General features: G+C 47.3%; 2 protein-coding genes across 3 annotated transcripts in view; both read left to right on the forward strand.

Moving 5' to 3' along the window:
• Dcun1d2 (defective in cullin neddylation 1 domain containing 2) overlaps positions 1-14,484 on the forward strand; it is a 19,753-nt gene extending 5,269 nt beyond the window's left edge. For both annotated transcript variants that reach the window (XM_026788785.1, XM_013353413.2), the window contains 5 exons: positions 1,744-1,912; positions 5,554-5,684; positions 9,110-9,192; positions 11,456-11,552; positions 12,501-14,484. In XM_026788785.1, the coding sequence (XP_026644586.1) occupies positions 1,744-1,912; positions 5,554-5,684; positions 9,110-9,192; positions 11,456-11,552; positions 12,501-12,580 (560 nt within the window). In that variant the 3' untranslated portion in view covers positions 12,581-14,484. The remainder of the gene's footprint in view (positions 1-1,743; positions 1,913-5,553; positions 5,685-9,109; positions 9,193-11,455; positions 11,553-12,500) is intronic.
• A 1,674-nt stretch (positions 14,485-16,158) lies between these two features.
• The window catches only part of Adprhl1 (ADP-ribosylhydrolase like 1), a 12,366-nt gene continuing 5,781 nt past the window's right edge, over positions 16,159-22,743 (forward strand). The window contains exons 1-2 of the mRNA XM_005366263.3: positions 16,159-16,536; positions 21,220-21,384. Of these exons, the coding sequence (XP_005366320.1) occupies positions 16,326-16,536; positions 21,220-21,384 (376 nt within the window). The 5' untranslated portion in view covers positions 16,159-16,325. The remainder of the gene's footprint in view (positions 16,537-21,219; positions 21,385-22,743) is intronic.

Raw genomic sequence — 22,743 nt, forward strand, 5'->3', positions numbered from 1 at the left:
TGCTGGTGGACGAGGAGCACGGATGATGCTGGTGGATGGGCACACGGGTGATGCTGGTGGATGGGCAGCAAAGACTCAGACGCCTCCTCCTTGTGTGTAGTTCTAGAGTCCACTCTCCTTAGCAGAGAGGCTGGAGATGAGAGGAGTCGCTAGCCTTTACCTCACCCCTCAGTCCCTGTTCTGTGCATGCTGAGGATGTCCAGCAGGGCTTTGCAGGCTACTGTTTCAGCCGTGCTGTACCTGTGAACGCATTTTCCCAAAATGCTCTCTGTTAAGGCTGAGGCAGGGGTTTTTATTGTTTTGTTTGGTTTTTAATAGGCCTTTTGTCCCATAAGCATGGAGAGGGTTACTCCACGTATAATACAATTAGAAAGATGTCTGGTTTTATTAATTTCATTTGTGTCATCAATTTTTCTTTGCTGTTGGTCACCATGGTATATCCCAGGACTTGGGAAGCTGAGGCAAGAGAATTGCTGCAAATTCAAGGCAAGCCTGAGATCCACAACACAACCCTATCTCAAAAGACAGCAGGGGTATCATTTAGAGTAGAGGTAGGGCTGGAGAGCTGCCAAGGACTTACTGTCCAAGCATGAGGACCTGAGTTCGGATCCTCAGCACCCACATAAAAGCTGAGTGTGGAGACACATGCCGGTAACTCCACTCCCAGGAGAGTAGACACAGCTGGGTCCCAGGGGCTCACTAGCCAGTGAATATAGCCAAAGCATCACACTGCAGGCTCAGCCTCAGAGATCCTATGTAAGAGGTAAGATGGTGGGGTTGGAGGAACGGCTCAGCAGCTAGAGCACTTGCTGGATTACAGAGGACTGGAATTTGGTTCCCAGTATCTATGTGGTGATTCACAACCCTTTGTAATTACAGTTCCAGAGGAACCGACACTCCAAATGGTCCTGTACTGTCCTGTAGTGCCCATGCCACTAACAGGACTAGTACTCGAGCCAGGAACTGGACTGGAGACTTAGAAACACTGAGACACAGAGAGAGACACAGACGCGGACACGGGTCATCCTTGTTACAAGAATGCCAATCCCCCTTTACTGTGCTCAGGGGCAGCTTATATAGGGATCCTTAGCCATGCCCAACTCTCGGGATCTTTCAGCAGTGGGCTTCATCAGCCTGCCATCAGGGTCTTGTGCTCAGAGCAGCTGCAGGCAAAGAAAGTCAAGGGGCCAAGGATCTACAGCTCCCAACACATTGAAGCTAGCAAATGAAGTTACTTAAAAGAAAACCAATCACTTTTGCCTTGGCAGAATTGTGAGCACTCTTATTTCCTTCCCTCCGTTCTCCAGAGTCTGAACTGAGATAAACCCACAGCATGTGTGCCCACGTGGAGCAAGCCTCCACTACATAGCTTCGTCCTCGGCTGGAAGTTAAACAGAGTTTTGGCTTTGGTTTTAGTTTTCCTGTATTGATGTTAGAACCCAGGGCCTCAAGCACACCATGCAAGCATTCCTGCCTGAGACTGTGCTCAGCCCTTAAATTCTTAATGATGACATCTCTTTACAAGAGTTTCGGTCTTCTTTCTAGGTGTTAAGGATGAACTGTTTTCTGGAGAGATTTTTAACTCTGTATTTATTTCATACTTAATAGAAAATGGTTGTTCACTGACTGGTGTGACTGAAATACTTGATAGAACTGTATGATATAGTATGATTCTAACAAGCTATTTTAGGATTGCTTTTCAATGTAGTATGATGTCCTCCCCCCCCCCAATTTTAACAACAGACCCACAGGATGAAAACAAAATCGGAGTTGATGGGATCCAGCAGTTCTGTGACGATTTGAACCTGGACCCTGCCAGTATTAGCGTTTTGGTCGTAGCATGGAAGTTCAGGGCTGCCACTCAATGTGAATTTAGCAAAAAGGAATTTGTGGATGGCATGACAGAGCTGGGGTAAGTAAATTTCTCATTTTAAACTTTTCAGAAGGAAAGTTACTTAGATCATTTTTCAACCACTTACAAATCCTAATTTCATATACGTGCACTTTCTTTGTGTATTATAAGCCTTCAGTTTCCTTTCAGACTCAGGTTTTCTTCTACTATCTTTACTCACATTAAATCTTCTTATTCTTTAAACTTAAAATTTTCCTTCCATTGGGGAGGAGATGGCTCAGTGGTTAAGAACTTGCACTACTGGCAGAGACCATAGTTCAGTTCCCAGCACCCCTGTCAGCTGGTTCACATCCACGGCTTGTAACTCAAGCTGTAGGGGATCTGACCCCTTTGGCCTCTTCTGGTATCTGCATACATGCATGCATATATACACAATTGTGTGCTCATGCACACATGCATAATTTAAATTACTAAAAATAAAGTCTAAAATTTTAAAACAAATATTCTTCCAAGTTTGAATTAACAGTGAATAATAGGGTAAAATTTTTAACCACTCATTTTTGTACTAAATATATAATTTCTTATGTGGTTGTATTAAATGCTAATAAAATAATACCATTTTGGTTTTTGTTTCTTTATTCTGCCTAACAGAGTTAGGATTAATGACTTTAGATGTTGCTCGTTTAGCAGATGTGACACAGAATAAATGAAAATGTCCAACAAAAATAACCTTTTAATTGCTAAACTTATGAACTGCTTTGTGAGGTTGTATAAAGGCCAACTTGTTCCCCTTGCTGACATTTCTGACTCTCTCATTCACTGATGATACTTCAGAGTCAGTGTTTTGAGTTGCTGAAAAACAGGGTTTTTGGGGGTACCCGCCCCTCAGACCCTTCAAGGCTCAGCTAAAGAGCCACAGCCAGCGAAGGGAAAATGACTAAGGGGATCTGAGGGGAGAAACAAATGAACACACACACACAATTCTTCCTCAGGCTGTCTCTTCTAATTCTTCTGTCCTAACTGTATAATTTCTTAGCTCCAATTCTCTGTCTCAGTTCTAATTTCCATTCCAATTCTCTGCTACATTCTTTTTCCTCTCCATTTTCCTAGCTGCTGATTTCTGGGACACTTCTGCTCCAACTTCTGCTCCAGCTTCTGCTAACTCTCCTTGTTCTTACCCAGCTAGAAAGACCCTCAAAATATTGCAGGCACAGAGAGTAACCAGGCAACTCCAGTACACAGACAAGGGCAGTTTATGGCCCTTGGTCCATTAGCACTTTTCCCACATGTTGCAAGCTCTAAGGGACTTTTAGATCTGAAGTTTACACCATTTACTCTAAGCGGTTGAAACAAGGAGGAGACTCAAACCTCTAAATGGTCAGATCTGGGGCTTGATGCCTATCAGAGGCGCCAGTGGAGGTTTGTCTTCCTCCGGGCTGTGGGTTGATGATTAGTTCTTTTTCCTCAGAGTGAAAGACGGGCAGTAAATCTCCTGAACTCAGATTATCAGTAGACTGAGGTGGAGATGAGGTGAGGAGTTAGGGCTCTTTTAATGCGAGGTTAGTTTAAGGTCGTTGCTTTCCTTATCTATAAGTCAGGTAACCAGGGCCTGCTTATTTTTTCTGTCTGAGAAGCTATGAATCAACAGCTATGTCCTTTGATGTCTGGGAATGTCTTAAATGGAATGCTTTTTCCTGGACCCAGCACACTGACAATAAATATAATTGCAGGAAGGCAGATCTCCATGTTTACACTGAAGAAAGAAACAGAGACCTGGTAGTGGAAGCAGGTTTCTTGACTGAGACTGTCTTCACACATAGCTAGGAGATATAATCAGTAAACCCCAAATGCATAGGGGAAATCGTGCCCAGTAAAATGATCAAATAGTGCTGAACTGTGGGGGTAAGTCCTAAGTTTATAACAGGTAGGGATAAACTACAGAGAAATCTATCTCAAGAAACAGCCACTTTATTCACAAGGCAGTAATTCCAATATGCCTTGAATCTTGGCCTAATCTCCAATACAGAGTCCCTGACTCTGATGGGTTGACTTTGTGAAACGAGGCTGATTAATTAATGATTCCATGGCTCATTGCAACTGAAAGTCTGTAAAGTTGTCCCCAACAACTGACTCTGCTTCTTCCAGTGACACGCCTGGAGAGAGGTGTGTTCACGTGTGCTCAGGCTGCGTGTGTAGAAATGCTAACAGCAGTCTACGGCCATACCACCCTGAACGCGCCCGATCTCCTCTGATCTCAGAAGCTAAGCAGGGTCGGGCCTGGTTAGTACTTGGATGGGAGAAATACTAACAGCATTTCTTGTGATAAGAAAATCACTATCAGTATGTTCTATAAATTACATAGTATGAGTCCTATGACAATGACTGAATTGTATCTGCACACACCGCAGGATGAACCTCACACATGATGTAGGCCAAAAGACCAGGCACGAAACAGCGTGAGTTCACGTTTTTGTCGAGCTCCAGGGTATAGCAGTGCTGTCAGGGTGGTAGAGCTAGAAGAACAAGAGAGTGGGCTCCGCCTCTCCAGAGGGGAAGTGCTCAGCCTCTGTGGACCTGGGTGCCTGCCACTCAGCTGTGCTACCTGGAGGTGGTGCCCGGGGCATGTGGTCACCAATGGGAGTCAACTGCATTTGTCCTGAGTGCACATCCCATAAGGGTGTGGAATAGTGGATAGTCTGGGAGCTGTAGGACTTCCTCCAGTTTGTCTTCCTTAGATTAAAGCACACCTTGGATAAGTGGTTGAGTACCATTCTTACTCTGTTCCCTGTTAGACAGTTGAAGCAAAATAGACCAATTCGTTTCGCTACTCCACATTTATGCCTTAAAGAACAATATTTTTACTGAGGTGTTTTGGGATTGTTTTATGTCTGGGGGCTTTTTGTCTGTTTTGTTTTACAGAGCTGGGGATGGAGTCCAGGGCCGACTTATAGTAGGCAAACCCTCTACTGCAGAGCCACACCCCAGCCCAGGCTGATTGCTGGTTTTAAAGGTGATTGTCTTTTTAGAGGAAAACTAATCTTTAAAACAATACAGCCTGGGCAAGGTGGTGCACCCCTTTAATTGCAGCACTGGGAAGGCAGAGGCAGGTGGATTTCTGTGGGTTCAAAACCAGCCTGATTTGCCCAGTGAGATCCAGGACAGCCAGGACTATATAGAAAGGCTGGTTTAAAACACCAAAATGAAACAGGTTTTTTAACACCTGGCTATTTCAGACTGAACTTGCTACAGTTAATGTTAAATGCTTAAGCAATGCAGCGCATTGGTGGCAATGGCCCAGGCTGACAGGGGCTCCCAGTTTCATGGTCAGTGAATAAACGTGGACTCTGCATCTTGTCCCTGAGCCACCTCACTTGGCCTCGCTGTGGACAGGACACAATTTTGTTTTTCCTGACTTAGCAGCCCATACCACCAGGTAGAATCCCAGCACTCAGGAGGAAGAGGCAGGCAGATCTTTGAGTTTGAGGTGAGCCTGGTCTACAGAGTGAGTTCCAGGACTAGGCTCCACAGAGAAACCCTGTCTCGAAAAAACAAGCAGACAAGCAGCACATGCCGTCCTTTCACGCGTTCAACGTGCACAGCCAGAGGCCTCAGTGCTGCTGCAGCTCGACAGCAAGGGAACCCGGGAGATGAGGAACACTGGACAGGCAGGTGGCAAGTGACAAGCTTCTCTGTCGTCGCAGGTGTGACAGCACAGAGAAACTGAAAGCTCTTCTTCCCAGACTGGAGCAAGAGCTTAAGGACTCGGCCAAGTTTAAAGACTTTTACCAGTTCACCTTCACCTTCGCCAAGAACCCTGGGCAGAAGGGTTTAGGTGAGTATGAACTCCAGGATTGCAAGGTGCCCATCTGAGTCCTGTTGTATGTGCACAGAATCAGTGGAATTCCAGCAGACGGACAGACATCCATGACTGTGCTGTCTCTTAGGTTCTCTGTTCCACTTTGTTCTCATGTAACTGGAAATATCACTTGAGAATGTCTCTTGGCTTCCAAATTTAAATGTTTTAAATTTGAAATGCAAACTACTTTGTGTTTCCCGTTATCTCTGTTGTTACAAGTCCGCTGACAGTCTGAGTGTTGGGGGCTTGTCCTCCGTGTGGTGGCTCTGCCGACTGTGCTGTGTCCCACACCTCACCACCGCTCCTCCCAGAGCTGTGCAGTCCACTCATGCTTCACTGCAGATGTGCACGTTTGGGAAGCATAGCTGAAAATTTCAGTCTGAGGTTTTGATTTATTGGGGGTTTTATTTAGTTCTGCATCTGAGTACTGGCTTATTTCTGGCTTGTTTCCTCCTAAGAAGAATCTGTATCAACCTACAATGACTTGCCTGGACTTTGTAAAAGGCCTTGTGTATTTTTGTGAAACCTCTTACGTGTTAGAAGGAATGTTTAGAAGATAAAATTGGCACAGAGGCAGAAACAGAGCGGACTGAACTCTACATAGGGAGTTAGAAAGGGCTGTGACGCAGACGGGTGGAAGCCTACCTGGTGCACCTGTTCTACCACCACATGCTTGTGCAATGGCTCCTCATTTTGTACTCAGCAGACAGTTAATCTCAGCTAGGATGATGTGGGATGTCCTGTATATGTGTTGCTTTTGTTGGTTGACGAATAAAGCTGTTTTAGCCAATGGCTTAACAGTAAAACTAGGTGGGAAGTTCAAACAAAGATATAGAGAGAGAGTGGGTGGAGTCGAGGAGACACCACAGAGCTGCCAAAGGAGTAACGTGCCTCACTGGTAAGCCAGTGGCAATACACAGATGTATAGGTTAATTCAGTAGTTAGAACTAGCCAGTAAGAAAGACATTGGCGAAACAATTGTAGCTGATAGTAAGCCTCAGAGTGGTTATTTCCTAAGTGGCTGTGGGAGCTAAGGGTGTAGAGAAACTCGTGCAGTGGAGCAGGGAGATGCAGAAAAGCCTTCTGGCAACACAAAGAGGTAATTAGGCTTTTTTTGGGGTATGTTTGTGTGTGTGCACACGCATGCAGGAACACACATGCTTGCTCCCGTGTTTGTACACAGAGCCTCACACACACTAGGGTGAGTACTTGGCTGCTGAGCTGCACCTCAGTGTGGTGCTTTGTTGTGATGTGGAAACTTAGGTGAGTTCATGCTGACTGCCATCTGAAAATCGGTGAGCTCTGAGAACCTTGACTTTGAGGAAATAAGGTTTCATACTAACTAGCTATTTTCTTCCTGAACAGAGGCTGCTTTGTCAAGCGGAACATTGCATGTGTAATTCTAACTAGCCTTGCCTTCTAGCATTTTCTTTTTTCTTTTATGTTTTGTTTTGGTTTTTTGTTTGTTTTTGTTTTTCAAGGCAGGGTTTCTCTGTAGTTTTGGAGCCTGTCCTGGAACTTGCTCTTGTAGACCAGGCTGGCCTCGAACTCACAGAGATCTGCCTGCCTCTGCCTCCTGAGTGCTGGGATTAATGGTGTGCGCCACCACCGCCCAGTGCCTACTAGCATTTTCTTAATCACAAAATGGACTTTTTACATTGAGAAAAATTGATGTCAAATATTCTCATTACAGAGTAACTATGGCCCCTGATTTCCTCAAGGTCTGCTGTTTGAGAATTTTGTAGTTATTCTGCAAACGGCCCAAGCTCACTTGGATAGCCGGACATTTTTTGCAGAGGCATATTAAATGTTGGAAATGTATTTTCACTTTAAGGTCATGTAACTCATGAATGTCCATGTGAGGTACTTTATTTATAAGAAGGGTTCTAGGACCAACACTAACCCAGACACAACTAGATTCTAAAGTATGCCATAAAACTTTATTTTCCTTTCCTCCTCAGGTTCGCCTCCATTTCCCAGTGTGAGCGCTTTACATCATTAAGATGAGTTGACTCTAGATCTCACTTAATGTCCTTCCTAAGGGATAAGGATGTAGACTTAGAAGCAGGACAAGACTAATCATCTTAGCCTTACACTACGGGTCCCATAGGTAAGGCCTAGCAAGCCCTCCACACGCCATGATTGGACCTCTCTGACTTGCTCCTTTCCATGGTGACTCCAGGGTGATTAGGACGGATCAGACCTGCAGCATACCCTGTAAGCCCACAGGGAATAACCGAATAACCGTCCTATTCACCGTTGGTCACTAGCCATTCGTCTCTAGCTCATTAGTGTTAGTAATGGTCAGCTCAAATTGGAGCAGTGGCTTTTCCTCCAGGTGGGATCAAACCAGATTCAGGAGAAAGTCTTGAAAAATGCTTCTTTGTGGATTTCGTATTTATGCTAATCTGTGTCCTTAATATAGTTGTGGATCTGCTTCTCGCATATCTCTATCTGACATACATGCAGAAATGTAATTCGGAGATTATTTCAGCATAGCTGTCTTTTTATTGCCTCTGGTGAGCAGTATTCATCAGGATTAAAATGGGCTTAGAGATAGGCCTGCTGCTTCTAGCATGTAAGAAGAAGGTACTAAAAGCTCTCGTTTGCAGTGAGCAGGGAGTAGACAGCTATTCCCAAAAAACTCTGGAGAGTCTGTCCCAGAGCCTTCTGAAACCCAGCCCTCGGGTTCCATGAAATACACAGCTTTAAGATGAACCTTACAGTGTAGATTTGCTTCAGAATGGTGAAGTATCACCATCTTCTGGTTGAGGGAGAGGAAATAGGCTTTGATTGATAAATAACCTAAATTTTTACTAACTGTGTAGTGAATAGTTTTCTCTATATGCAGAAATCTGTCTTAACTGTGCAGTGAGAAATTCAGGGTCCTTAGGCTGTCCAGTTTGCTTGTGGATCAGGTAGTTCTGAGACAGCTCAATCTGTCGAGGTGTACACGACCATGAGACAAGTCTGCTGGAGAAAACCGATCCCTCCCTTCTAAATGGGTCCTTTAATTTTCAGCTTATCCCTCGGAAATGGCAGTGGCCTGCACTTTGAATAAATGATGTATGCTAATAGTAGTAATAGACTGGATCAGGCGGTTAAGTCTGATTCACGGGGAATGCAAGTCTCCAGAACTGGTTAACTGGGGGCAGCTGCTTGCAAGTCCAAATAATACACAAGTGCTGCCTAAGGAACTTCCTCGGGTTCATAGAGTTAGATTACATGGCATTTCCAGAAACACTGTGTAGAGATTGGGTAAAGCTGCCAATAATTGTTTTTATCCCATAGAACAGAAGACTGATTTATTAATCAATCCCTCTCTCTCTCCCCCTCTGTCCCTCCCTCCCTCTCCTTCCCTTCCTCCCTCTTTCTCCCCCACTCCCATTTCTCTCTGACAGATTTAGAAATGGCTGTTGCATATTGGAAGTTAGTATTGTCTGGAAGGTTTAAATTTTTAGATCTTTGGAACACATTTCTGCTGGTAAGTGACTGTTTCTTGCCTTGTGTGCCCAATCGAGAAGTTTCTCTTATTTAAAATGCTAAGGCCTGGGCCCTGCATAGGAGTACACGCTTTAATCCCAGAACTCAGGAGGGTAAGTCAGGTGGATCTCTGTGAGTTCAAGCCTGATCTACATAGTGGGCTCCTGGCCAGCCTGGGCTACATAGTGAGATTGTGTCTCAAAATAAGTCAGTAACCAGATAGATAAATAAAATGCTAAGACTGAATGCAGGCATCTGATTAAAATATGATTATACAGGCATTCAGACATCAGGCCAGCTGCACAGATTAACCGCTTGCTGAGTGCCGCAGCACAGCAGTGGAGAGCTGCTGGTGGAAACTGCTCCAAGGCTCTTCTCTACACAGCTACTTTTTCTAGAATGTTGTCGGTCAGCTTATAGCTGATGTCAGCTCACACTCGCTGCACACTGCTGTGCACTTTAGAGTGTGGACCAGGTCTTGTCTAGAGGTGCCCTAGCCATCGTATATGTCTGTAATCTGTTCTGCCCACACACAAGATGAACAGGAGGCTTTTGTCGGGCACGGTGAGGACGACATTGTGGCTGTGCTGGAGCCTGTATTGTCGAACAGCCAGGTTAGTTGTGAGCTAACGGAAGTGAGAAGAATGTCCTGGAGCCACAAAAGATGGTCCTGAGGACAGTAGAGATACCCAGACCTTCCACACTGTCACATCCATCAAAGAAGGTCACACTTCCCACAGCACACCCTGTGGCCAGACTGGGCACACCCCTCCTCTTCTCTATCTGTGACCAAGCTGGCATGCACCCTGCTCAGCCATGGGCAAGATTGTGGCCTTGAGCATATTGCTTCTACGTGCCTCAGTTTCTTCAGTGATAGCAGTCGCGAGCGTGGCCTGGGGAGACCAAGCCCTGTCTTAGTGGCCTGGGAACGTTCATGTCAAGGGCTCATCCCATCCTATGTCATGTTACTTATAGAATGTTTAGTGTTGACAAAGCAATGCTCAGTTCTTCCTTTACTCATACTTGGGATGGAGCCTGCAGCCTCCTGCATGCTAGACAGGTGAACTCCATCCCTGGTTCCCTTCGTGTTTGAAGCATGGTCTTGCTGAGGTCAAGGAGCCCTGAACTTGGGATCTTCCAGTCTAACCTACTAAGTATCTAGGATTACTGGCCTATTTCACCAGGTTCTCATCTCCTGGTTACACCCAAATTATGGGACATTGTCCAGAGGCCTCCACAGTCATGCGTGCAGAAGTAAGAAGGTGCTGGCAGAACAGATGCAGCACCAGCACCACCGATGGAGGACTCATCAAGATGAGAGTATTTCCCCAGTAGAGGAGAGGACAGAGCAGCGGAGTTAGATCGCCGTGCCAGCTGGCGGAGGAACAAACTGTAAAACCACTGACAGTCCAGCAGTCGATGTCATACTATATGAAGAATAAAGTTAATAAATAAACAGGCTTCAAAAAAAATAAAGGTACAAGACAAGGCCAGGCAAGATGGTGATACAGGTGGCAGCCACCAAGTCCCGTGACCAGAGTTTGATCCTAGAACCTAAACAGTGGAAGGAGAGAACTGACCCCCAGTCCCCCCCACAAAATGTCCTCTGACCTATGCACATGTGTAGAAATAAATGGGAAAAAATTGAATGATAGCATTCGCACATAGCAAGTATGGAAGCTCTTTATGTTACGTGCATGTATTGGCATGTAAAAGCTGGCGTGTTAGTGTTAAGTTCAAGGGAACGGGTTCTTTTGTAGGTGAGGCGAGAGCTGGTGTTTACAGGAGCCACGGAGGCCCGGCTTTGCCCCAGAACTTGCCTTTCTGTGGTACAGTCATCATATTAGTCTCCATGTTTGTGATATACCTGGAATATTGAGTAACAAAGATATTTTTAGATAATTATCTCATCCCATTCGAGAAATACTTGATATATAGAAATACAAACATGAGGAAATAAGATAAGTAGAAATGGGACTCCACATCTTCCTGCGTCGTTTCTGAACAGGCTTAGGGGAGTGGGAAGGACTGGCCTTCTGTCTGACCAGACAGGAATATGTAATTTTAATATTTTAAAGTACATCAGTACTCTTTATTTGGACTTCGGCACACAGCACATCCAGTTGCTCTGAGGGACTATTACTTTTAGTTGTGATAGTTGTGAATCCATGCCCCTCGTCACGCTGAGGAGGACCCCTTGCTAAGGCAGTGTGCCCCAACCGATTGAACCTTAACCTGGTGGATGTTTTTCTCTTCTATATTAGGAGCACCACAAACGATCAATTCCCAGGGACACTTGGAACCTCCTCCTAGATTTTGGAAATATGATTGCGGATGATTTGTCTAACTACGATGAAGAAGGTACTAGAAGTTGTAGAACTGACTTCAGAGGGTTACCAGAGATGCTCACACCTGTGGATGCTAATGGACCACCTCCAGAGTGAGGGACAGACACCAACCCAGAAGGGTCACCCACCCATGGGGATAGATAATGACTGACTTCCTTGTCAGCTTCTAGAACGACATAAAACCTGGTTAGGATGACTGGAGATGTTACCATAAGTCTGCATATTCCCCCTAATGCCAGGGAACCCCACACTAGAAACAGTTAAGTCCTCCCATAGAGTAGCACTGCTCCCTGAGCAAGGCCTGGTCCTGGCAGCTGGTCTTCCCTTTACTCCTCAAGCCTTGTGGCATGTTACCCTGTAGCTGACAGCATCCAGTTCATGTCCTGTCCCTCCCTTCTGTGTCCTCTACACTTAGTACAGTGCCCAACTCATACCAAACACCTAATGAATGCTTCTTGTGTAAAGGAAGGAATAGCTGACGGTAGACAGCTTGGTTCTCAGGAACCATAACTGTCCCTGGTAAAAACAGCTAGAGTGCGAGGTGGCCAGTGCTGCCAGAGGATCCATGTGAGCCCGGGTGCCCTGCCCCTGGTAGGCTGGGGAGTCTGATGAGGAGCCAGAGAAGGAACGCCCATGGCGAAGGGGAATGTTCCTTGGCCCCTAGGAAGCAGTGGGTCCGTTTATTCCCATTCCCAGTCAGCGGGTTCTGACTGCCCATAAACTGGCTGAGGCCTGAGAGGCCACCTTGTAGGCCCAGGCAGTGGGAGTGTGGTCTCAAGGCCGTCACCCCCACCGCTCTCTGACCCTACTTCCTGGAACAGCAGAACTGAGTTGTTTGATCAGACGCAGGCTGCGGAAGCTTCAGATTGTTTGGTTCTTTAGGTGATAGAATTGGGGAAGAATATTTTTCATATAATACTGCTCTAAGACTTATTTTAAAAATCTGTTTGTTTTCCTTCAGGAGCCTGGCCTGTCCTCATAGATGACTTTGTAGAATATGCGCGACCAGTAGTCACGCGTGGGAAGCGCCGCCCTTTCTAAGCAAAACCAGCTAGATGGAGGGTAAGATGAGCCGGATCCCGAATGAGACACCCGGGTTGGTTGCTGTGTGCACTTGTTGCTGACTTCAGAAGTCTTCCTCGTCCATTCATGAAACAAATCCTTACTCCGCTTAAAGGCTGTCGCGGCTGCCGCGTAGGAGCCAAGAAACTCCTCAGGAAGTTAGGGACGTGTCGTCAGAGCTGTTGCTTTAGGAGCCGCCTGCATGCATGCCTTTACAGAGAGCAGCTTAGAACCTGTTGGCAGGGCTGAGAGCATGCAGTTCAGTTCACGCTGTGAAGGTGAGCACCAGCGGTTTCCAAGGCCGTGGAATCACGTTGTAATTATGCCTCAAAATAGCATCCGTGTCCTCGGAACGGTGTGTCTTCTCACCAGTCCAAGCTGTCAGAAGCGACCCTGATGAAGACAGCCTTTCCAGAGAGCCTACTGCTTTTAATCTTGGTATTCAAGATTGATAGTTCTGAATTATCAAGTCTCTAGATTTACTAGATACTCTGTTTTTATTTTCTCTAGAAGACATTGTTGCAGTTTGCACAGGGATGGTGCAGGATGGAGTCCAGCAGGTCCATTTCACACTGTTTACAAGCTGCCGGGCCTGTTTTACTTCTAATAAGGTTATGGTTATTAGGCCTGGATGCTGCCTCCTGAGAAGTTTCTTATTTTTTTAATATATTTTATTATATTTAAAAGGACATTTTTCCATGAGAAATACTTCTTTTTGAGTGATGAATTAGGTTTACAAATCAATGCACTGGTTCCCTTCACCTGTCTATAATGTCTTCAGTGCCCAGTGTCCAGCCCTTGGATAGCCATATGCATTTGGAAGCAAAAACACACATCATCAGAAAGCGTCTACCCACAAAGCCTCCGCCTCATTTGTCTGTACCATGGGACTGCACCATGTCACTGTCTGCTTTTCTGGTGTTTATCTGCTCAAGATCCCCTCGTGCACACAGGCATGGAGGGCCTGGATACCGTCCGCTCATCTGGTGTTAAGCTTTGAACATCACTGTGCCGACCCTACCTCACACTTGCCAAGACTTGGTGTCACAAGCGTGCCTTGCTGCCCGGCCTACAGCGTGGCCATGGAGCAGATATGCTGGGCCCACTTCAGGATTGGGAACTGGCCAAATGCCTATATGCAGAAAGCGTGCTGTTGGGGTGGCTTCTGTGATGGAACATGCTCCTGACTTAGGAAGCAGCTTGTGTGTCCTACAGTGAGATGGACTGTTGACGGTGGATGGGTCTCACAGAGGCAATGGCAAATTGGGACAGGAGACCAGTCTCCACAAAGCCAGCCCTCGCTGTGTGAGGTGACATCTAGTGACCTGTCTACGCAGGTCCGTAAAAGGGACAACTGGGGCATCTTTGAGAGTGTATGTAACCAAACTAACGGAAACCTGGAAAACAAAGGAGCCTTCCAGGCTTTGTGGGTTCCTGACATATAGATAACCTCTGTTTGGAGAGATTTATGGGTACAAATAACTAAATTCTGAAGGTCTGCAATACACTATTATTCTTAAGATTTAAAATTCTTCAGGAAGACCAGCGATAGGACTCAGCAGGCTAAGGCACATGCTGCCTAGCCTGACAACCCGAGTTCAATCCCTGGGAGCCACATGGTGGAAGGAAAGCACCGACTCCACACATGTGCCATGAAATGCATGTATTCCCCCTACACACACATGTACTTCCACAACAAATTAAATAAATAAACATAACTTTAAAATTTTCAATTCTATGGGATTGTCAGTAGGCTGTGATGCACTAGTAACTGATGAAAGCTTTTCAAAGAACTGTGCTTTCGGTTCCGTCATTTACACTTGAACTGCGCATGTAACAAAAATGCTGAAAACTTGAGAAATAGTAAATAAAGTATTTTCCCTGGTGTTGTGTGTCCTTTGTTCTCGGTTTCACAGATACCTTCCTGTGCACATCAAGGCCCTGGTCTTCAGCTTGGACAAGCAGAAAGGCCCCCTGTAGCAAACCCTTGGCCACACTGCCTCTAACGCCTCACCAGGCAAATGAGTGTATTGGAGACAGCTTCGTTTGTCTGGGTCTCTGACTCAGGACAATATGCTGGACATGTGGGACCTGCACATCGGTATACCAGAAGAGCCATAGTTATGTTTAAAACACGTTTGCCAAACACAGCAGGTTTAAGAAATGCATATAATCTGCCCCACTTGGTACCTGCCAGGCATTTCCAGAACAGCCAGCATCGTCGCTGTCTAAGCCATACGGGTGCAGTGTTGTTAGTTTATGTTCAGTGCATCCTGAACTCGATGCTCTGGGCACAGAGGGAGAGCTCCTCCAGCGCCTGTTGCTGTGTCTAGCACCCTGTAACAGGAGGCCTCTGAACGAGTGTCAGATAGACAAATACTGTGGAAGTTCCCAAACATCCTTAACCAAGTTCCTCTCCCTGAGTCTCCAGCTTAGCTCCGTCTACCTGAAGTGGGTGGTTGTCTGTTGCCTGCTCCTACTGTTTGGCTTACCACGATGGGAACCATATACATCCTGGTTTTGAGGGGTTGCTTCTGACTGAGACTTGTGCCTGCAGGAAATGCAGCTTGCTACACACCAAAGTTCTTACCAGTTGAAGCCCACGTGGCCCCCTGCCCATTCTGGGTGTGGCAGACCAAATCATAGGAGGGCCAGCTGGGGTCTATGGCTGCAGGGTTTGTGCTTGAGAGAGAATAGGGAGGTGCCCATCCTCCAAGTTCATTTCAAACCAAGAGCCCTGGCTTTATAAAGTATACCCTACCCAGCCTTATATTAGTTAATAATTCCACAAACAGGCAAGATTGTTTACAACATGAAGCTTGAGGTGGCATAACCAGATTTCACCACACTTGCCGAGACATGCGCCACTCTAAAGCCAAGCACTGGAGCCCCTTGCTGGACACGAAAATGTGAAATCATGCCAGGCGGTGGTGGCACACACCTTTAATCCCAGCACTTGGGAGGCAGAGGCAGGTGGATCTCTGTGAGTTCAAGACCAGCCTGGTCTACAAGAGCTAGTTCCAGGACAGGCTCCAAAGCCACACAGAAACCCTGTCTCGAAAAACCAAAAAAAAAAAAGAAAGAAAGAAAATGTGAAATCATATTTCTTCATAGGAGTTAGGAGGGCTGCATCTTCTAAACTTTCCTTTTGTGACTTTTTTTTTTATGGTGCCGAAGATTCAACCAAGGGCCTCATGTACACCAGATAATAGCTCTATCATGGTGCTGCTCCCACAGCCCTCCCAATGTTATAATCAGAAAACTACACAAAACTACAATGGATGTATCGCAACATTATTCTGAGTGAAAGAGGGCAGATAAAAGGGGGCCACTAATAATGTATTAGGTAATGGCGAGATGAATGCTATTTGAAGATGGGGCAGAGCAGATGGCAAAGACAAGGCAGCAATGTTCACATCGTGACATGCACTTCCTTGCCTGCAGGGGCCGCATACCGTCAAGGAGCTGACCCAGTAGCACAGCTCCAGGGCTCTGAGCGGCTGGGGTGTGGACCTGCGCCAGCAGGCTCCCTTGCTGGAGAACCAGTCCAAACAGCTCCCACGTGGTGAGCTCAGAGCTTTATCTCATTGGTGCCACCTGCCAAGGCAGAGAAGGAGAGTGCTGGATGGTGATACAATGACCACTATAAATGTCAGCCAGGCTGGCTAAGGTTGGCCAGGAAGGAACAAAGGCAGCTGCAGCCTGAGAAGAGTCACCTTCTAAGATGGAGAAGTTCAAGGCTGCGATGTTGTTGGGGGGTGTCGGTGATGCACTCGGCTATGGGAATGTCTGCAGAGAGAACAGTGCTTTAGGCTCAATCCAGGAGGAGCTGCAAAAGACTGGGGGACTGGACAGCCTTGTGCTGTCAGCTGGAAAGTGGCCAGTGAGTGACAACACCATCATGCACATGGCAACGGCCGAGGCCCTCACCACAGGTAGGACTGACGGGCATACTCTGCCCCAGGTGCGCTGGGGTAGAAAGACGGGTGTGTGGCTTCCCGTGTTGATGACAAACCAGCACCAGGAACCTTGAAGGGAGTGCTTGGTGCCCCGTGTTACCTGACACTGCTGCTGAAGCTGGTGATTTAATCTCCACCAGAGACCTGGAGCCTGACAGGCAGCAGGTCATGTTTCTCCTGTATGTCTTTGGGGACAGCAGCGTTTCACAGATGATTAAACTCCAGATTCTAAAGAGCAACTTCCCCTTGTTTCTGCTGTTGCACCACAAGCAAGCCTCTGGGAGCAGATCTGGGGGCCGAGCACAGGCAAAGGTTCTAGCTGTAGAGGATGAGGTGTCTTGTTCTAAATCTACTACAAAAGAATACGTTTCCAGCTTGAAATTTGGGGTTGCATCTTGGTTCCAAATAATTAAGGTTAAAATATCCATCCGAGCTATTCAGTTTGGACATTGTTTATGTGTAAATGTTATAAGAAAGGGTAATTTGGATACAGGAGAGCAAGTGTTCAGCTAGGAGCAGGTCAGTGCTAAGATCAACAAGACGTTACATAGATTTCCGAGAATAGTACATATACAAACATAGTGTGTCCTTCCTGTGCAGGGTGTGTTAATGTCCTGCAGGTCTGATAGCCATCATTGCAAAATGAAGGTCTGAGGGCAGCAGTTAAGCCAACAGATCTCACTTTTGCATTCACCATTCTGCTCTTCTGTCGTGAACATGCTCAGCTTAGTTCTGTGGTCACTGTATAGGAATGCCACCAATGTCACATCCCTAAATAGAACTGAAGCCCGTTGATAAGATATGGTATCACAGCCTCTTGAAGTGGTGAAGCATCTTTCTGAGTGGGTATAATTATGGAATCCAAGTATTTATGGATTCTGCCGTCACTGTATAGGAATCTCATCAGCTAGCCCCTGAGTAACTAGGGGAAAAGTAAAGCATATCGCGGTACGATACAGCATCGCCGTATGTGAAGTAGTGAAACATTGTTTGGGGTCTTAAAAGTTTTTGGATTCCAAGTGTTTATTTCTTCTGATATTTTTGGTCTTACTTGTGTGCCTTTGTAGTCAGTATTACAGCTCAGAGCCCACCACGGCTCACAACCTCAGGAGAGCGTGACTTTTCCATCAAAACTGCAGTCAGTACTTTCTCCTGACATTTGCTCCCCTGGTACTGTGTAGATGCCTCTGCTCCCCCAGTGCTGTGTAGACACTTCTGCACAGCCACATCAAGGTCCTTGTCTGTGTTCAGTTCTGATGGGTGTTCTGTGTGTGAGTGCAGAGTGCTAGGACCGTGTCTGTCTCTGGGGCTTCCTCTGAGAGCCCCTGATACAGGCAGGCCCTGTGTAATGGCACAGAGTACTTGGGATTAGATCGATGGACCAAAGTCAACTCAAGATGAAGTGTGCATATTTAGCAAGGTTTGGATCATTTTGCAGCATTGGTTTTTTGGTTTGGTTTGGTTTGGTTTGGTTTGGTTTGGTTTGGTTTGGTTTGGCTTTCTGAGGAAGAGGTGAGCCTCCCTGCCAGTCACCAGGAGTACCAAGCATGTGTTTCTATGTTGTGCCCTGTTATGGCCTCTCATTGTAGGTCATGAGAAAACACTTGTTGAACACCCCCTTAGTCAATCCTATAGACCAGAGGTTATCAACCTGTGGGTTGTATCCCCTTTGGAGATCAAATGATCCTTTCACAGGGGTTGCCTAAGACCATCTTGCATATTGGAAATTTATACTATGATTCATAACAGTAGCAAAATTATAGTAATGGACTATAATAATTTTAAGGTTGGGGGTCACCATAACATGAGACACTGTACTGAGGGGTAGCAGCGTTAGGAAGGCAGAGAAGGCACTTTTTCCCCTGCTCACTTAAACTCGAGGTTTTGACTTGAAACAGCCCAGTTTTTCACAATTGTAGCCCACTTTAGGGGCTACCATCCGACTAATGGTAGGCACAACTCTTTGCAGCCCCTGCCCACTGCCTGTTTATTGTGGCGTTTGGATGCCCTGTAGCCTGCTTCCCAGAGTGGGACCCCTCTTGGCGTATTTAAACAAGTGTCACTCATGATTCCATCACCCAGCAATGGCTATGCAGTCTACAAGCCATGGCTTAGCTGCCACCACTGGCCACAGCCCATTCAGGGGCAGTGTGTGACATTCAGGACATGAGAGCGGAAACAAAGGCAGGGCCTACAAAACCTGTTGGTAGTGTTGCCCCTCACACAGGAGTGCAAAGACTGAGTGACTTCATGTCACCAGGTGAACGTCTAGTGAGCATGAGCGGTCACACCAGGCTCCAAGTGTGGCTCATCTCAGGACCATTTGCTCCAGGGCTCAGGCATGCAGCTCCACATTCCTGCCAGCTGCTGCTGAGCCTAGGAAAGCGGTGGGGTGCTCACATCCCTGCTCCTTAAAACCCTTGTGGCTGCGGGAGTCAAACAGAGCCACAGGATGAGGTGCCCAGTGGTGCTCGGCCACCAGGCTGGGGTCAGGACTCTAGATGATTTTATGCCAGTGGGGGGAGCGATTTTGGCTGATTGTTGACTGCCAGGGCCAATCAGCAAGGCAGGGAGGGGAAGGGGCAGGAAGTGTCTCGGTGTACAGTCTACAAGGGACCTGAGACCAGCAGGATAAGGGTGCACCAGGCCTGCTCCTTCTCTTCCTTTCAGGGACTCTGACAGCTGAGATAGAGTTATATGTGTGTGTGTGTGTGTGTGTGTGTGTGTGTGTGTGTGTGTGTGTGTGTATACATATATATGTATGTATGTATGTATGTATATATATATATCTATATATATCATAAGGTCGGTTGAGAGCTGCTGGCCAGTTTTCTAAACTGACTTAACCTTCAGGATGGAGGAGGGAGGTAGGGAGAGGATTGTAGCAGTCAGATCAGGGTGCTGGATTTTTATAGACCTTTCTTACTCTGGAAAAGCTCGGTTACGGTCGAAGGCAGAGATTTTGTGGTATCTGGCCTTATCATTGTTTTAGAGGACTTGGAGAGGCCTGGGCTGCCAGGACGGAGGGGACACAGCCGTCGGTAAGCAGATAGCCCTGGCGAATCAGTGCCAGATGCTGTGGCTTCACCAGCAACCTGGCCAGGCACAGGTCCTGCCTCCCAGCAGGGGTTTGCAGGCAGATGAAGCTAATTTTATTCCTGTAGGGTTGCCGCAAGAAGCCTGGCTGGAACATGTGGCACTCCCTCCTCCCAAACAAAGTTCTGCCCATCTTCTCCTGTCCCAGTTCCAAGCTAGGCATGGGCCCTAGAGGAAGAAGAACAGCAGGGCTACCTCCATTCCAGGGGCACCGAGGGCAGCATGGGAGAAAGGCTAGTTCTCCAGGAGCCCACAGCTGTGGCTAAGCGGCTCTGCTCCCAATGGGGCAGGGAGCAATTGTGCCAGGTGCTTCACTTCTCCCGGCAACAAGGAGTCCGAGGTTTCCAGCCTGCTCTTCTCTGGAACAGGGTCACCAGCCCCTCGCCATGCCCCGTTCGTCTCTTGCCACCCAGCCCTCAACAAAGACGGGTCACCCGTGGCCACGAAAGGGCCAGTGGTTGTCTCGTAAAGGCATTTCTCCATCCTGAGTGCAGCTTTGACAAAGGATGAAAACCGCTGGTGGCCATGAGAGAGGGCAGGGGAAAGCACCACCCTCATGCTCACTGGGCACCCGAACTACGGCCTGTTCTCCAGAGGATCAAGCACTCCGGCCTCCACTGTCTGGGTGTGTGTGGCCTTTGTCCATGGATTAATTTAGTGAGCAAAACTCTGGCTTTGCAGTCAACACCCATCAGCTCTAGTCAGGCAAAGAGTCTTCCTGGAGGCAACAACGGCTGTTCATGAAGGAGAGGTGGGCCAGGCCCCGTGCTGGCCAAAGGCAGATGCTCAGTACAGACTAGTTCTTCCCACCCCCAGTGGCTCATGACCTTCAGGGGCTTGACCCCTTCTGGTCTCCCAAACACACTTGAAGGGAGCAAGGCACAGCTTGGCAGTAACAGCCACATAGAGCCTGGGTTTCCCAAGGGGGTGGTGGGAGCTGGAGCTCAGTGGGATCACCCTGTCACCTGGTGTCCCTCCAGGTCAGTGAGGCTACTGCTCTGCATAGTGTAGCATGACGTAGTTTGTTCTGAGTGGACAAAACCACTAGTGAAAATGAAGGTAGTAGGTGTTCCCTAGACTCTCAGGATACCAGTGTGGTGGTTTGGAAGAAAATGGCCCCCAAAAGGAGTGTTACTACTAGGAGGTGTGGCCTTGTCAGAGGAAGTGTGTCACTGCGGGGGGGGGGGGACCTTTGAGGTCTCCTTTGCTCAAGTTTCACTCAGTGTGACACTCAGTTCACTTCCTGTTGCCTCAAAACTACCTCTCCAGCACCATGTCTGCCTGCACACTGCCATGTCCTACCATGATGGTGTTGTCCTGAGCCTCCACAATTAAGTGTTTTCCTTTATAAGAGTTGCCGTGGTCATGGTGTCTCTTCACAGCCACAGAAACGCCAAGACAACCAGACTAGGAGCAATGGTCTGCTACAGTCTAAAATGCACTCACCAGACTTTCTGCTCTAAGCACACTGGTGTAGCCTTGCCACCAGTGGAAGCTGGTCCCATGCCCAGCACCCCCACTTTCCACCCTCACTGACATCTGTCCCCACCCCTTCCCCCACAGACTACTGGTGCCTGGATGACCTGTACCGTGAGATGGTAAAGCGCTACGTGGAGACCGTGGAGAAGCTCGCGGAACATCGGCCAGACCCTTCCACTATCGAGGGCTGCTCGCAGCTGAAGCCAGATAACTACCTCCTCGCCTGGCATACACCCTTCAGTGAAAAGGGTCAGACAGCTTTCTGTTCACAGAGCTGCTGTTAGGGACCTTGGGTGCCAGTGTGGGTGCTATCGTAGCATCCCCATATGTCTGGAATCAAATCCTTCGACAGGCAGGGCATCCCCTTGTCAGCCAGCCCTGCCTGCTTGCACATCTGTTAAAGACATTGTCCACAGAGGGGTTTTTGTTATCCACCACAGTTTACTTTAAGGGATATTCTCCTCTGCCTTTGCTTGAAGCCTATATTTAGTAAGAAGTGCCATCTGTGTTCACGAAGTGCAACACACAGGCAGCCCCAGCTCCCACCTCTCCACACAGGAGCCTCCCCTCCCCTGCTGGCCCTTCTCCTAGTACCCCTTAAGAATAGTGAAACCACTGCCCTGCATTTATCCTGAAAGGGGGCAGAGTGGACATGTTCCAGTGTGGGAGCCGCGACTCTCAGCCCCCTCTCCAGCTCCATCAGTCTTCCCAAACAGCAGAGGTAGTTCCTGGGATGTCTTGAAGGGCACAGGAGCCACAGAGCACAGGAAAGACCAGGTCAGCTGCTCTGAAACCCCAGATAGGCTAAGAGAGAACAACTCAGGTGCAGTAGAAGCTACAACAGGAGAAGTGTATGTAGCTGTTACCAGCAGGAGAGATCATTTGAACAGGTAGAAGCATGTCACTACCAAGAGCAGTTTAAGCGGGTAACAGGACTTCTCTTCTAGTTTCACTTCTGCTACTTTGATTTTTTTAAAAAACAGTTCTGTTATAGCCTACCTTTACGGAGAACTCAAGGCAGGAACTTTAATCAGCCAATCACACAGTCAAATGCAGAGAGAAATACATGTATGCCTAGTTGCTTGCTTGCTTACCTTAGCTTGATTTCTCCACTTTTAAATGTTCAGGACCCCCTGACTAGGAACGATGCTGTAAACGGTGGACTGGGTCTTCCCACATCAATTAATTTAGCTAAGACCAACCCCACAGATACACCCATAAACCAGCCCAAAGTAGACAGTCCCTCACTGAGACTCTTTCCAGGTTATTCTGGATTGTGTCACATTGACAATTAAAATTGACCATCACAACTACCAACCGGAAGACTATTGAATGGCAATGCCTCCTGGTCTGATATTCTTCTTCTAAAAGTCTTAAAGACCCATAATGACAATACACTAAATGCTCAGAAGCATGTGTATGTGGATGACCCTTGGCATCATCATTTGTACCAGCAAAAACCTGGAAGCAGCTTGGCGTCCCTCAGAAAGAGAATGGGAAAGTTAACTGCACAGCTACACGGTGGAATGCTGTGTAGCTGCTTGAAAGAATGAGGCAGCTCAGTGTGCTGGGGTGGAAATTCTCCACTGTGGACTGGTGAAAAAACAC

Source organism: Microtus ochrogaster, unplaced genomic scaffold (assembly GCF_000317375.1).
Source record: "Microtus ochrogaster isolate Prairie Vole_2 unplaced genomic scaffold, MicOch1.0 UNK7, whole genome shotgun sequence".
In the NCBI taxonomy this organism is placed as follows: Eukaryota; Metazoa; Chordata; class Mammalia; order Rodentia; family Cricetidae; genus Microtus; species Microtus ochrogaster.